This window comes from Haliotis cracherodii, unplaced genomic scaffold (genome assembly GCF_022045235.1).
Source record: "Haliotis cracherodii isolate W230 unplaced genomic scaffold, xgHalCrac1.p SCAF_1, whole genome shotgun sequence".
Lineage (NCBI taxonomy): Eukaryota > Metazoa > Mollusca > Gastropoda > Lepetellida > Haliotidae > Haliotis > Haliotis cracherodii.
The window spans coordinates 66,855,582-66,872,698 of NW_027266264.1; the positions used below are offsets into that span (position 1 = coordinate 66,855,582).

The 17,117-nt window shown below is 39.0% G+C and overlaps 1 protein-coding gene across 3 annotated transcripts in view; it reads left to right on the plus strand.

Annotated features, from left to right (window-relative positions):
- Positions 1–17,117, plus strand: part of LOC139459794 (semaphorin-1A-like) — a 45,226-nt gene that overhangs the window by 13,257 nt on the left and 14,852 nt on the right. For all 3 annotated transcript variants that reach the window (XM_071241508.1, XM_071241585.1, XM_071241665.1), the window contains 3 exons: positions 14,368–14,467; positions 14,774–14,819; positions 15,032–15,094. In XM_071241508.1, coding sequence (XP_071097609.1) covers positions 14,368–14,467; positions 14,774–14,819; positions 15,032–15,094 — 209 coding nt within the window. The remainder of the gene's footprint in view (positions 1–14,367; positions 14,468–14,773; positions 14,820–15,031; positions 15,095–17,117) is intronic.

Genomic DNA, 17,117 nt, shown 5'->3' on the forward strand with positions numbered 1-17,117 from the left:
TGTCTGTATAGAAGTTGTATACTACATTGACCTGATACCCTTTGGGATAGGTTACGTACTGCTATGCATCCTGGTAGTGCCAACTTGTCATGGCAAGCGATACAACTTGTTATCACACACAAACACGATCAGGGAAACTTATACCATCAGACTTCACAATTTTCTCATTAAAATTTTCAACAAGTGTGTATGGATATCAGATTCTGATGACTCACTGAGCGTCAACAGGGAGCAGAAGGGCAGCCCCATGACTCTATGAAAAGGTCAACAGAGTTTCAACTAGCTTTGCACAAATACTCCAGTGGCCAGTGTGGGGACAATAGATTTGGCGGGAGTTTGGGGGATGTCCAGTCGTTGATCTGTTCCCGTAACCGTCGCTTAAATGTCTGTGCACTGAGCTTGTGTGGACTCACACTGCCTTCTGAGCATGCATGTTTGTCTTGTCAGTTTGTCAACTCGAATATTTGCCCATGGATGACGGACACAGAAAAAGTTGTCCAATCTTCATTGATTTTGTTCATTTGTGACGTTAAAGCCTTGCAAATCATGTCTTTATAATGTTGATGCTGCAAGTTTAACATTAGTTGAAATAGTGCCAAATTCAATATATTTTTGAGGATGTCATAAGCAGTATTGTCAAATGAAGATGAATGTGTTTCAACTCAACTTATTTCGGACATAAGACACAGATACATTTACAAAGCAATATGTAATTTGTAAATGTTGACCTTTTTATTTAGTACTGTGTATATCCAGGACTGCTTGAACACCATTTAGTTGAAAAGCATAATTGAAATACAGACTTGCACATTTGTTTCACATTGGCCCGCAATGCCCCATTTGAGGTGAGAGTTCACTTGGGTCCAGTGTTGAAAGGTCGTCTGTGCATCAGAGACTGACTTCAGAAGATAAACAGCTTTGATCTAAACACATGTAATCATGTCTTGGCCTCCTGCGTCTGCAGCTGATTGTTTCAGTTTAACTGTGTTCAAGGTAAATCAAAACCAGTTTATCTCTGCCGCATGGCGGAGGTGTATGCCTAGTCCTATGGTTGTAATTAAGGAAAAGATGCGTTTTCTTCGTCTTGAAAGATGAGGTATGGTTCATTTCATAAACAAATTATGTGCCTATGGGGCTCAAGAAGAATATCCACATTGGTATGGCAGGAAATCTGTTCCTTCGAAAAAGCTACAAATAGCTAAAAACAGTACTTAAGACTATTCAAATTCTCCTTGATCACTAACAGCTTTGCATCTTTCAGAAGTTAAGGATTATGACAATTCGCACTTTTCGTTGTCTTCAAACGGTATTATGTTTACAAGGATGCTATATTTTGTCTTGGAATTTAGCAATTATGAGACAGAAGTGATAAAGTGAGAGGAGTTTGTCTCTTGAGAAGGCTAAGAGAGTGTTGTTTGTGCGTGAGGTAGAGCTGAGGTGGGCAGGAGGGCTAGGTAAACATGGCGTCTGGGAAACACCGTGCTGTCACATGTCCCTACCCCCTGTCACTTTGCAAGGCCAAAGGTCACTAACTGACCTTTAACCCTACTGGACATTTGAAACTAACCCGGTTGTAGCAAAAGGTAGGTTAATTGGCTGAGAAAAAATACAGACCTCAAATAAAGTATTGAATTATGTGTCGAATGTTATGGCGTTATTTGTACAGATATTGCCGCAGTGAACATATTGAGATGATTCCAGTTATTTGCCTATTGATTTACCAATTGAACATATCTTTTACACTCTGGCATCGTTACCAGCATAGGTTGTTACATCGGTAACACCGAGCGTACAATATTCACTCAGATGACTCACCAAGATTTACCCCCTGTATTTGTTATTGTGATAAAATGACCCCAACCTTCCATCCCATATGGAGTTTTTATTGCATCAGTGTATTGATTTACACAACTAGGCGGGGAAAGGATGGACCCCAGGATCGGTGCCAAGCTACAGAAACCGTTCCTACAGCTCCTCAATGAAAGATTCTCAGACTCTAATGGCCATTGATTCAGAAGTTGAGCCAGGAAATATTACGCCCCGAAGAACTACCACTTCAACAGTTCAGACATTTTCCCATAGAAATTGATTAATTGCAAACCTCCAAATGATTGTAGGTTTCGGTTCTTACTACTTGGGTTTAAACCCAACAATAACGATCTATGATAAAAAGTGACCATTATTCGTAAGAAGATCTCGGTTCCTTTTAATAAGGAAAGATGGGATCTCGAGAGATGTTTTCCGTGGTGAAGCTGCACTCAGTCAATCAGACTTCAAATCATTTGTGAATTTCCTTAAAGGAAATGTACATTTCCTCCAACATCAGCCTCTCATTTAAGATCCCATTTAGATCTGGGAGCTGCTCTATACACACACTTCACAAAATCAAAATATTCAGAGTTCAATATTTATATAATCAGAACATTTATCAATCTGCTTGCTGTATTACTTTCAGGAGCATAAGTGTGATAAGGCCTTTCTTATTGAGAATCACCCATATGTTAAAGTCATAAATCAATTCTTTCACACCTAGCTATGTCGTCAGTTATGCATGAAAGACGGATCAGTCTCTGATCACAAGCAGAAAAATCTATTAAGTCGCCTGAGACCTGACAGTATTAAAAATAGATACCACCAGAATAGAGAAGGGGAGTTCGTTGGCATTTGTTCTATTCACCGAAAAGACACTGAAAGACCCTGTACACAAGCATGGGATGTGCTGTACATTCAAATCAGATATATTTGGGATTAATGTGCCTGATGTGTAATTCTGTATTGAAAAGTGATCCCTCCAAAGTGTAATATTCTCATCAGTATGCATGGTAAGGGTCGTAATTAAATTATTTCCTGCCCTCGTCATGGCTTTTCATGGTCTAATAGTTGGTGCAGAGAGAGTTAGATGCTAGTTTCAGCACATCCCGTAACGCCGGTTTCACAATTGTATGGAGCACACATCTTGTTGTTTTATGTGCGAGATTGTCTTGTGTAGGGGGGAAGTGAAGATTTAAGGAAGATGTGCAGACAGCTGTGGTCGCAAATACTGGCTTGAATCTATTTCTGAGTGGAACATCTGCAGGCTGTAAATGATGCATCAGTGTTTGTGGCGGTGTTGGGCAACTCAGCTGTGCCAGGATAATTAGTCGGAAGTATCAACAACCCCCAGACACACTTACACAATAACTGTCCACGGATTGAGGGGGAGTCAAGCTCACATCACTGGGAATTTTAGAGAAACCTCGTTAACTCAGAGTTCTGGGGACTTTTGAAAATATATCAAGTTGTCCATAGTTCAAGGCAGTAAAGTGCCTGAAACCTACATTTAAAAATCAGCCTTGTCTTGCTTGCACCATGAGATTAATAAGTCTGGTCTTGCCATAGTTAAAATTAGCTGAGCCTGACATTTTCTGCTCAAAAGTTAAGGTCCACCTTATTCTTTCATATTACAATACTTAATCTTGTAAAAATAATATGAAATAATCTTTTAGAAAACCTGGGTAGTTCTGAACTTCTTTTGAGTAGTATATTTATGCATTTGCACCAGGTTTGAATATTTGGTATATCCGTAAATAATGTCTTTCCGCGTAAGTGTTCTCTTACAACAATATGCCAATAGCATGTATTCCAATTAGCTTTTGGTTGAAGATTGGGTTATTAAGTTGTTCGTAAGCAAGAACACTATGAGATGACATTTCAAAGGATGTGTTCATAACCTGCAGCCCTATTTACAGCATTATGAGGAGACAATTGTAACGTGAGCCAGCCTTCCCGTCATGATTATACCACAAACTGTGGACACTTGGATACATGTAGGGAGATCAATGGTCAATCAAACAGCTAGAGGATATATTGACCATTTACTGACCAGAGACAATCTGATTGTCTAATTGATCTGCCTTAGGCCATGGGTCAGTAGAGCTTTCTGAAATCAAGATACGTCTGCCGAGTGATATTGACTGGGCTGGCGAATGTAGAGACCTGGATGGACAGAAAAGATGGATGAATATAGAACAAGACGTTGGGGCCTGTCACTGAGCTAGCTCAGATATTGTAGTAAATCAAAAGTTGAGTGGGATAAGTTGAAGTGAGGAAGGCTTGTCTTGTTATATATTACTCAGACATCTTAGTTTAGACATGTATGGTCAGGCGGTATATTGAAGTGGTTCAGGTTAAACATCAATGGATCTGTAGTATATTGTTCATGAGATTAATTACATACCTTGAATGAAAGGTTATTTTCTTTATTCACAGTTGCTGTATATATGACAGTTGTGTGTGTAAACTTCTTACATATTGGGAATCACAGCCTTGAAAATCTATTTATTTTGAGTGGGAAGCCACTTGAAGTCTCAGCTTCAACCTGTTTTCCTGAATCGAGGGATGAGGGGAGTTTAAGTATCTAAGGCTAAGCGCGCAGAGGTATTAATTAAATCCACTGTTAAAGCAGACTACTTCCTGTGGTGATGGGGAGGGGGATACGGCAATTTGCCGATCCCGTCTCTGACTGATGAAGCTTGTTACGTGTGGGATGTAGTCTCATGGACATCTGCCAAAGGGTTAGGCTTTCGGCTAAAAAAACTGACGTGACTCGATACACATTCACGTTTGCCAGATACTCATGAATATTGGTCAGCGAGAACACCGAATACTTATGTGTTGATGTATGTAAATGTGTCATGTTAGTGGTGTATCAACATTTTGTTATGATGGCTTAGATGATGGCTAAGATGAAGCAGACCGCAGTCTTGGATGCCATCCAGAATTCTATTGCGATTCATCAAGCACAGCGACATGGCAATCCTTCCTCTGGAGCTTGTCCTTAGTCTGTCTTACAGACCCTGATACAAATATAAATCAAATACAGCCCATGCAAGTCTAATGTTTGGCAAGTCTAGATTACTGCAGCACCTGAAAATGAAGAGAATCACTGGGCTCCCTTTTTATTATATTTTTATTAAGATAACTGAACAACTGTTTTTTCTGTGCGATATGTTCATTTCAGAGCCTAGATGTTAGTCTAGCTTGTCCTCAGAGTATGCTGGTGAAATAATATAGGACTAAATTTGTCCCGACAATTTTAATTTGTTATCAACAATAAAGTTGTATGTTTCAAATTAATCCAAGTCTCTTATTTGTATTGGTCATTGGGAGACAATATTCAGTGAGTTAAAAGCAGATATGACGATCAAAAGCATATATAATGATCTAAAGCAAATATGCCGATCAGCACATGAAGCAATTAAGCTTGCGAGGTTGTCTAGGAGCATGGGAAAAAAACAGCAATTTGACATGTGTTGAAATGGCCAAGTATCAATTGCACTTGTTAAATAATTATATTTGAAAATAGTAACCATGAGAGGTGGTCCAGACCGTTGATTTTCATTCATCTCATGCTCCACATGACACCTATTTCCCAGCTGTTGATGATGTCATTGTTCAGTACTAGCGAGAAGCATCATCGCGATATAGTAACATCCTGTTGTCCAAGCTATGTTCAACATCATGGAAAAGTGGTACCGTCATCCTATCCCAACTGTTGGTGTCATTAAGTATAAATTAGTTTAAACATTTGGTATATAATCATGTCAGACAGTACATTGGTCGTAGTTGAGAATTATATACAATTTTGACACTTGTTGTGAAAGACACACCATTCTTGAATGACAGATATGAAAAGCTTCCTGCGGTAATTGATGGTCACACAGTGCTTCTAAAGATCAAAGGTGACCATGGTCATAAATTTGTAATGAATCGCGATTTCATTTGATTATAATTAATTGATATGTTGGTTTACCCTTGCATTGAGATTCTCACTTTGGAACCCTTCTTTGTGTTCTTGTAAGTGTGGGAGTGTGTTAAACCTTATACAGTCAACTCTGCAGGACTGTGATCTTTTTATGACTCCAAAACAAAAGAGTTACACAGCCGTAGACACACTAGTCTTTTGATGTTGGAGATAGGGCCCCTGGGGGAAGTTTTTGCGTGGTCCCAAATGACCACTAGAAGAGATGAGAGTGGATGGTTTAATCTGGCTTTACACTGAAGGAACAGAAAGCTGGAAGCAACAGTGTGGAAACTGCATCCAATAGACAAAGATTTGATGTCTTAAATTGAAAATAATAGACCAATTAGAGTAACGTATCAGTGAGGCATGTATTGTAGAACAATGTTATCATTGATCATATAAAGAATCGGTCATTACTGTTGGAAGGTAGTTTGTTTTTTAGTTGAGTTGAAAATTTGTTGGACTGATAAACATTAATCAGTAATAGCTAATGTGATCTCCAATTCTCCCATCTCTGTGTTTAATGATTTCACTGCAAAGACTACTTAACATTCTTCCCAGGGTATGTGTCCATGTTTTTCCCTCACACTTTGAATTAATTTTCGGCCCTATGGCTTTGCCCAGTGTCACATATTCATGACATTTAGGACAAAGGTCAATTAAAGGTCAGTCTTCAAAATAAATACTTAAGTGAAATAAAATCAGTCATTGTGTTAATTGATGGATTGTGTGGCTGTCAGCTTTGTCACTAAATCTGGATCATTATTCAAGTGATTATTTAAGCTGGTTCATCGTTCTTGTGTCAAACCCCTGGAATTACAAGAGCTGCTGCGTTCAATCAGCCAGTCTTGTGGTAGATGTTTGAGTAAACACTGCTGTTTACTGTATAGGTATGCTGTTGCGAAAGGTAAAGAAAGCCCGCCTCAATACCTAGTCGTACTTACAAATGATCATGTTTATTTTCCAAGGGGTTTTCTGCCTTTAAGATGATCTTGCTTGAAATAGGGTTGGGCCGAAACCCGATCCAGCTTTTGTATGGAAAGGTGGGTTTTATGTATGGCTATTCAAGATGGGTTCCCATTCTCTGCCTTGAAGGTCCCAGGGCTGTATCTGAATTGACGAAATGGGTCAGTGGTATTGAGGAGCCTTTATTGTAAGGCATCCCCCATGCACCTGTGGGATGAAAGCTGCTGATTCACGACTTACAAAGCTGCAACCTACGCCATAGCCTTAGGCCTTGGGACGCAATTAGTCTGATTCAGAGAAAACATGTCCACAGGCCAGCAGCATGAGAACAGCGACTACCTGTAGATTAGGGAGCAGCTTCAGCTGCATCCATGCTTCAAAATGAGATGGCATGAATGGGATTACATCCACAGTAAACTGCTTAGTAGTAGGGATACAACACATCTGGGACTTTGAAAGTTGAATATCGTCCCTCATACTGACCTTGGAAAAAAATTATCTGAAAAGTCCCAAGTCTACTTTGGCAAATCTAGATTGCTTCAGTTTCAGGAAAGATCTTCTCTAGGCCCTTTTGTATATTAGATTACAATCTAATACAAAAATCTTTAAAAGTATTCATTTCAGACACTAAGTGTTACATATTTTTATGTTTATTCGAGAATTTTCTTAAATGATAGTGATTTATAATTGGGTGCTTATGATATAGTAGGAATGATACAATGGACTCAGCTTTTAGCAAAGATTTCTTATGATTATACAACAGACTCTTATTATGATGGAAATGGTTTAATTGCTTTTAATAAACCACCCTATCTATACATGCAGTTCCCAGGAAAGCATTGTCACAGAATGGCAGTTGTGTAACATCCTGTTGGGCCCTGCAATGTGGCTTTGTGGAGGTAACCTTGAGGATTCTAGGCAACAAAACAGACTGTGAAGTCTACCCTGGCAGTGCCTATGTCCCCATGTCAAACTACCCTGTTGAACGCAGGTGGAGCGGAACGGGGTCTGGTTGGTGGACTGCTGTATGGGCTGTTGATGGGCTATAGTATTCTGTGTTATTGGCAACCTAATAGGACTTGTCAGCTTGAATATATGGTCCTGTCCGTGGCCCAGGGTGGCTTGCTGCATGCTGTTTCCGCGAATGAGATCCCAAGACCCTGTAAGTCGCCACCACAAACACAATACAATGTTCTTACGCTTGAAGGAACACTGAAAGAAACTGCCGAATCATCCACCCAAGAATTCAGAATATCATTTCGAGGTTGAAAGGTTAACAAAGGTGATTTCCAAACTTATGAAAACACCTTGGTATGTGCTGAATAGTTTCTGCTAGGAAAGTGAGGTGTTGAGACTGGAGATGAATGTGTCAATTCAATGAAATCCACCAGCATGGCTTCTGGAGACTTATGTTGTCAAGGTTGTCCAGAATGGTCAAGCTACTCAGCATCAAGAAATGAACAATCTCTTTCACCAGTTTGTTGAGTAGATTAACTAAATCTTCAGAAATACCATTGCCTGAAATATCATTAATTTCATAGGAAGCATTTTAAATGCAACAGTGTGAAAGTGAAAGAATTCTCTCTTTAAGCATCTATTTTCAAGAGTGAAAAAAGAACATTTGGTAGATCACAGGTAAAAAAATTGGAATAACAGGATTCATTGGCATGTTAATATGCCCGTGGTGCAGTTGATCAGTTTTTGAGCTGGTTCTTCCTGTTCTCGGCAATCAAGTGTAGTGGTTGTTCCGTCCCTCACTTCCCGCCAACAACTCTCCTACCACATTTACTTCCCTTCACATGCACACTGTGGGTTTCGCCACCTAGACGACTCCACAGCCGTAGGACGTGATAGGAGACGTTTAAACATGACGTGCACAAATTAAACATGGAGCTCTCGAAGCTGTTGGTTTTTCTCGGTGTCACAGGGGCCATCTTTGCTTCCAAAGTCAAGATGGCCGACTGTGAACACTGAAATGGTTTTTGACTTTCAATACTATAAACATTGAACAAACCAGACGACCTGAAAGAATAATAATTCGGAAAATACTTTGGAAACACATCACATGGACTAAAAAAAAGTCATATCAAATATGGTTGTTCATATGCTCTCCTTATGGCTGGTTAAAGAGATCAATGTAATTGGTTTGACATGTCACATGCAAGTAGTACATTTAGCTCTGTCAGTGTACAATGTGTAAATATCATGAGACTAATTTAATAGTTCAGAAAATCTATCTATAGAATCTCCTTTTTCCAAGAACCACAATAGCTAATATTTATTCAAGTTATCTGGGACATTTTAAAATACAGTCTGATACTAACAGAGGCTAGATAATCAACATTCATATGTTCTCCTATGTAATTCTTTCTACACCTGTACGTTTTATTTGCGTATCTTGATGACATTACACACATCTTTGTACAACATCTTTTTTTAGAGCTGAAGTTATGTATAGCTCACGATTAATGTAGATCGTCAATGAGGCAGTAAAAGTTAAACATTTATGGCAACAAATCGGGCCTGTGTTTTGCTACTTCTTCAGCTTGAGGCTAGTTTGATAAAGTGGGTGATGTGTTTGTGGAGTGAGTCACACAGGTGAGTCACATGCTACCCGGATCACCAGAGGCTATGATCATGAAGATCATGACAAATTGTCAATTTCATGTCACATTTCTCCGTGGTTTATATCTACAGCAATAGTATTACTTCTTGTGAATTTCATGGGATATTGGAAACTCAAATTATGTGTGATTGATGTCACAGAATAAATGTCATGATTGGATCAGAAGTTCACATCTTATATTGCAGTTTACTACAAAATATAAATCTCATTAAGACTTTGATTTGATCTAAATTGATAAAAATATTATAATGTTGAGTTAATGAAATGAGAAAGTTTTAATGGCATTAATTGGGTATAACAAACTGTAAAATATTGCCATCAATTATATTTGTGAACACATTGATAGATAAACAGACTTGGAAGGGAAATATGTCCTTAGTATTTATTGAGCTGAAGCCAGAGGTTTTCCTATGAGAGGATGTGGTGGTAGAGATAGTTGACATGTATGACACTGTTGTATTTGTTCATCAAGTGTGGCTGAAGTTGGTCCTGCTTCAGAAACTCCAGGGCAAGTCCGACTACAGAACATGTGAGCCAGATACTTGATAGGGGAGCGTAATAATCGGGGCAGTCATGGGGGACCATCAAGTAGACACTGGAAATTAGCGGGTATTCATCATCTTGTTGGGAATGTAATGATTGTGTGAATATTAGTCCAGCAATAATGGCTTCGGTTTCGTGAGAGTTTTCATGATGTTGTACAAGGTTGTTTGAAACTTTATAAGCTGTCAAATTGCTATAAAATAGATCTTGGCAAGCTGTTGCCGAGAGAAATTACTATTGCTTACATTTGATCCAAAGACAATAAAGATTTGTAGGCCATACGGTATGGTGAGCATGTGTTGGCATTTGCAGGCATTCTGGCCGAGTCTCAAGTGCTGGGAGTTGTACTCCCGATTCTCCTCCGTAATATAAACACCGTAATTCAGTAAGTGTAACATTTAACAAGAATCGGTCAGGGACAGCTAACGTGCTACAGTACAGCCTTGGTGTATTTCTTATCTTCGTCACTACGTGAAGCCTCGAGAAGCACCCCAACCTGAAACACGTGCAGTCGCGTGCTTTAGCTTACGCAAATACTCTTGAGAGGTTATCAGTTAGGAAAATTTGCCCGTTTCTTTAATAGCTTCTCAACCCATTTACAGTTTTATCAGGGTTTTAATTTTACGCAATTTGGCAATTTACGCAATGCGAGACAGTGTTACATTGTTAGGAGTGCAATAGCACTAATCTTACCTCCCCAGATTGGGTATCGTATTCCTCTAAGGGATAAGATTGGGACGAACATGTGTTGTGTGATGTTGAGAGTACTCCCAGTTAGTTCAGTATGTTAGAGCCATGGAGGTGAGGGTTGTTTATAAACTATAGGTTGCCATGTAGCTTCATACTGCACGTGGTGGACAGCATGGGTAGATAGGCAGATGGTGGCACGAGGGTTTGGGGGGGGGAGGGGGAAAGGGGCCAAGAAGAAGGGGAACGGGGTCTTGTATGGACAAATATTTTGTTATAAACCTCAGTCAAGCAAACATGATGGATATGATATATCAATCAGTACTGTAACCAAGTTCATCATATTGTTATTTGGATGGTGGATGCCTACATCACTCATCATGCTGAAGACCAGGGTTCAATTTCCCACATGGGTAAAATGTGTGAAGCCCATTTCTGGTGTCTCCAGTAATATTGCCAGTACAACATAAAACAATACTCACTCACTGGTAATTTTTATCTTTTTACAATTTTATAAACTTTAACATATCGTCATCTGAGTATTTATGACCTCATTCTTATTATGATGACTTGGAAACGAGTTGTTTAATGCCTAAGGGATAATTAATTATTCACAACTTAATTTTTCATCATTGTTCATTCCCCTTGAAATGATACTGACTAGTAAACTTAAAAGTGCCTCGATGTTATCAAGGGAAGCTGAAGACTTTTTAAACATTGATTACGCTGTGAAGCCTCCGAAACATGCCCGTCTTTGCTCCACTTACTAGATATTTGCTCCCATAACAAAGGGGAGGCATCACAACAGCTGGTTGCCCTTCTAAGAAAAATCCAGCTATTTTCAGCTTTACTATTGTCCAAGCTGCTGTCTCTGTTACACAATAGTGAAACTCGAACCGATACATATGGTAGGCTTCAGCCTTGGGAGGAATAGACAGAATTCAGCTCAGGGGCAAAGAGCAGAGACAGATTCACTTGATGCTGCTCTCAGACCTCAGGAACATGCAACATGCAGATAAGGCTATCTTAGATAGCTCTTGCCGAAGTCGGCCATCTTAAGTAGGTTGCATTTTAAGGCAGAAAGCTTATAAAATCTTTGAAATGGGTTAGGTGATATGTTTGAAAGGCGGCTTATCATTGATGTTTTGTAATATGAATTTTTCATCATTTTATCATTATGATATCATACATGAATTGATTATTTCGTATGGAGTGAGGTTTAAGTGATGATGAAAAACGTAAAAGACAAAAAGCTTTGAAGAGAAGATGTGTTTGGCTAAAGATTTGTTTTATCAGCACTTAAAGCCATATTGTGTTCTTACTTGTCGGCTAATGAAGTGTGTTTTGTTTGCAGTATGTGCATATCAATATTTGTGAAGTTGAAAGCAATGTATTCAGGGGCTCAAAGGGTTTCTGGGACATATTTGTGGAGTGTGCCATCTCCACCACTTCCTGCCAGGTGGCGTGAACCTCGGTAGATGGCGCTGTGGTTTTAACATGTTATAACACTATGACACGCCATCAATATCACGCGTTCAAAAACGTTGTAGCATGACCAACATACATTAGCTTGTCTGGGTATTTATAGGCGGTCATTATACCAATCAGGCAGCATAGAATCTTTTGTTGTGGTAGTTGCAATGGTTAAATAATGTCAAATAAACGAAACAATATTCTCGCATTAGTGCATCGTGGCAGTTAAGGCTTGTACCTGCACACATATTCATCTCAAATTACGTGGGTTGAAATGGTAGTCAGAATTCAATTACCATCAGGTGATGAAGTAATGGAATTTCAACATGCTCAGAGTAAAACGGGAGGCAGCGAAACAACAGATTTATCTTCGTTGAAAGCAGAACAACTTGGGATTAAGTAGAAACATGGAGCCAGGAGCATATGGGAGCTAATGATGTTCAGCTTCTCTTGAAAGTGACGTTTGAGAAGTCTGAAATTGAGACTAACCAGCACAGTCTATAGTTGGGCTAATACACAAATAAATCAAAGTATAGGTGTTGATCCATTTTGAAAGAACTGGCTAATTTTGTTTCTAAGCACTAAGCCTCCTAGTCCCACCCTATGTAAGAAATGGTAGGATTTGATTTGATGTCAATCCTTTGCCTATCTGAAGCAATAACCAGACTTGACTTGAGCAATGAGTGGATTACAGAGATGACAAGAAACAAGGATAGGTTGTCAAGGGATACGAGGGTGCCAAGATCAAGGAGACTGTGATCGTCCATCTTCCCTGCCTGGTCCTCAGGCCCGTCCCGCCCCCTGGCCAGTAACGTCCTTCTAGGTCCTCCATAGTCCTCCATTGGCTTGAGGGTCACGCTAGGTAATCTGGTCTCCCATTGTTCCTGTCAACACAAAGATAAACCTGCCATGGACATTGATTTCTGGTCACATGGTCTGAAACAGTGTCTCATATTAACCATTTTTCTTAGATGAGTTGATAAAATATAGACAGTATGGATTTATCTTTGTTGACCTTATATTGTGAACAAACTGAAAGGGAAAGCGTCCCTATGATAAATACTGTATACTGGGGCGCTGTAACTTGTTTATGATTCACAGTTAAGGTCAAGCATGAGATGAAGTAGAAACAAGACTATCATTAACTAAACTAAAGTGCATAAACTTGAGGTGGGCCATCAAGGAACTTGTTTTGACAACAACCATCTGTCTGCCATGAGGACCATCTTTAGGTATTGTCATGTCTGCTTGCCCAACAATGGTCTTTTCTTCAGCCACGATTGCCATCTTTATTTCTGTAATTACACATCTGAGAGGTGTCCCCATCTTAACCTGTGCACAGATAATGCCGAGAATGCTTCCTGAGACATATGTTTGTGTTCAACACTGCTTTGCATGGAAGTAGGGTACATTTATTGATAATGTACATGATGAGGTTTATTTTTTTCAATGGAACAATGGAGGACTGTTTTACTGTGAGTTGATGTCCTGCTCCTAATACAGTACAATGCTCAGTCATGTGAGAGAGTGAACTTCTGATGGCAGTGGAGAACGCACACAACACATGATATAGTGTTTGTCTGCCCAGGGGGTCTAGCATTAACCTTTTGACTGATAATTCACACATATCTCTGTCTAACAACTAAATTTTGTAAATTAAACTCATTATATGGTAATTTAAATGAATCAGGACATTTTGTTCTTTCAAACAAATACCCACATGTGGTCAGTTAAAGTTTTATTTTAGAAAGGTTTCAGAATGAAGACATTATCTTTTGCACCATACTGGGTTTGTTTCAAAGGTTATAAAACTGTGCTTATCATGAATATTCAGCCATTAGATGCGTGATGTTTTTCCCATAGGTTATACCCTACAACTGATAATGTTGCAGCAACTAGAAGATTTTACAAACAAACCAAACCAGTTTCAAATCAACTTCTGAGAGAGACACGAATTTCCCTTTCATCTGTAAATCAGAAAAAAAAACACTTCAGCAATGTAGGGAATGTATGCACAGAGAGCCACGTAGTAACACATCTAACTAGTCTGCTGGCATGTAGTACAGAGTGGTGAATAAATAGTACTAGTTGAAAGGGCAACACTATACTTATGTTTACATTCAATTACATGCTAGTAGATGTATTAGCAAAACACTTAGATGCCTTATTGTCCAGACAATATGAAAATCAGACTTTGACACCTATGTAAACATGATCTGATGGTATTGTTTCAGAGTGAAACACAATTTAAACACACAATCGTTGACATTATTTTTTTTATCATTTCTAGAAAATGATGCAAGCTTGGAGAAATTTGCTGGACGAATTGATGAAATTGACCACTTTAGACTCCTGATGTCTGATGCTTCTTCCATGTTGTTAGGAGCAAAGTAAGTATATTTGTTAGATAAATCAAAAATAAACAAAGTTATATTTACAAAGCACATCTTTTAATTAAGTTTGAAACTTAATTATTAGCATTTCTGTCATCTTGATCATTTGTTGAAGTACATAGGTAATTTGTTTCTGTATTTTGATATGGAAAATTGTAAGGTATAAGATCTTTGGACTTTGGTGTTGCCACCGTAAATGTAATTAAATACTGCCTCACAGATGTGAAAAGTGTTTTCACGTCTTTGTATTTGTTTTACAAGATCAGCCTGACCCAACAATAATGATGACATTTTGTGTTTCAGAAACGCTGTACATAATGTCAGTCTCGCTGACCTAAAGGAATTCTCGGTAAGTTTTTGATGCATATTTCTCTACGCCCTAAGTGATGTGAATATTTCCTTCCATGAAGCTTTGGAACTTGTTTAATTATAACCATGGGCAAACAACATTGTTTTGAAGCTCCCTGAGAGTGATGTTTCTACACTCATGATGGCATAGGTGTTTCTCCATACTTGAAAAGTATGTGTTTCTATTCTAAATTATTTGTTTCATGATTTCAGAGAATAGACTGGGAACCTCAGGCATCAGACATTGAATTATGTACAAAGAAACAGAAGACCCCGGTAAGTACTATTTAATTTTTATTTTGAGACATCAAAACCGAGGAGCTTCAATGCCCTCTTTGATAGATCTATTATGTAGGGGAAAAAATCTCCTCAATCACTGACACTGTTGGCATACAGAGAAAGTATTGTGAAGGTTAATTTTCTATTTCCTCCATTTAGTTTCCCTGGTTCACTGGTAGTATGGGGTGGTGGGGTAGCCTAGTGGTTAAAGCCTTCACAACGGTCTGGGTTCGATTCCCCAAAAATGAAATTGCTGGAATATAGCTAACAGTGGTGTATAACCCAACTCACTCACTCACTCACTCACTCACTCACTCACTCACTGAACTACAGTCAGTTGGCTGAGGAACATATGCCCAGGTGATGTGAGTCAGCCAGGATGATGATTAACCTGGATCTCTAACGAAAGGAAGGACTATGGAAAGTGTAAAAAAGTAATCAAAGGTTCTGTATTTGGCGAAGTCATCAAGATACCTGAAGATGAGACCGACCTAACCCGACTGGGCGGTAAATCAATTTCCGAACCCTTCACACTCCCGATGAAGACTCACAAATGATGCAGCCTGAATTAGCTGGGAGCTAGATCTGTTTCAAGTTGAACAAGTGTTTGACTTGCTCCTGCACACTGTACAAGATTCTGATCAGTGAGGAAATCTATTTGACAATGGGATTGTGTATGGCTGCATCAATGAATAGGATGTCTTATAATATAGAAGCTGACAAAACTAAACTTGCTTCCATTGTCACCGATGGCTGATAATAAAGATGGTTGGCTAGACAGGAAGGATTGGAGAAGCACAATTGATAAAGTAAACAATTCAATTAGATACACGGAAATGAGACTGAGCTGTGCATGCTTGTATGAGTGGATGAGATCTTGTAGAGCAAATACTTACCATTGTGCATCAAGAATTGTTTGCCACACAATACTCAGGTCAAGGTCACAGGTCAAAGGGAACTGATCGGCTTTGTGGATCTTGCTGTCTTCTGTGTCACAAACTGATGCATAAATCAGTCGGAGACTCACTGTAGTGTACAGTATGCTAGGAATGATATCAGCAAAAGTGTTTTCACTATATTCTAAATGCTCCTTTCCTAATTTGAAATTCTAATTAGGCCCATGAATTTTACTGTTAAGAAAACTTGAAATTAGATTTGAATGGTGGTTTGGATTGTTATTGAAAGGAATCCAGTTTTCTATAGGTTTGTTGAAGGGAAAAGCAATTTAGATCTTAGTGACAAGATTGATAAAAGAAGATGTGTTACCCATAAACTAGTTGTCAAACATACAGTGTCTAAGCTGGTATCCTATGCCTTGGTAAACAAGCATGTCAGGCAGAAGGAATTCTATTATCACATGCTCTTATCAATGTGAAAAGATATTCCACTCCCATCTTTACATGAATCTCACTGTATGGAATAGATACAATGGAATAACAAAGTATGAAGCAACATTCTGGATAGGTTTTGAAATTAAACTATGAAATCTGTCCAAAATCATGCTGAGTGCTGCTTTGGTTAACAGAGTAATTATCAACTGACAGTTTTGAAAATACATCATGTGATGTTGGCGACAGTTTGACGTCAGTAACAACTGAACATGTCATGGAAGAATTAGGTGATTTCGTGGCAATAGATTTGTCAGTGTTGCTTGTTGATGAGTTAAGTCACGTCAGTGTTGACACAGAGACCAAGTGAGATAACGAGGTATCTACCTGGTCGCCACACCTGTACACGGTTCTCCCTCTATCTCCTCTTGACACAATCTATGCCACAATTCACAGCTACCTGTTGCGTTTGTCCTCTGTGTACTGGGGCTCCGTGGTCTCTAGCACGTTTGTGACTTCGAAAATAGAGAGTAGCCCTCGTCCTTCTCAACTCCGGATAAGCGATGTGACCATTCAATCTGTTATGGGATTTTGTATTACAAACACATCAAGCTGGAATATTTATTGTGATAAAAACATAAAATCACCAATTTTGGACCACTTGTCCCTTATCAGACAGATGTATCAAGTGT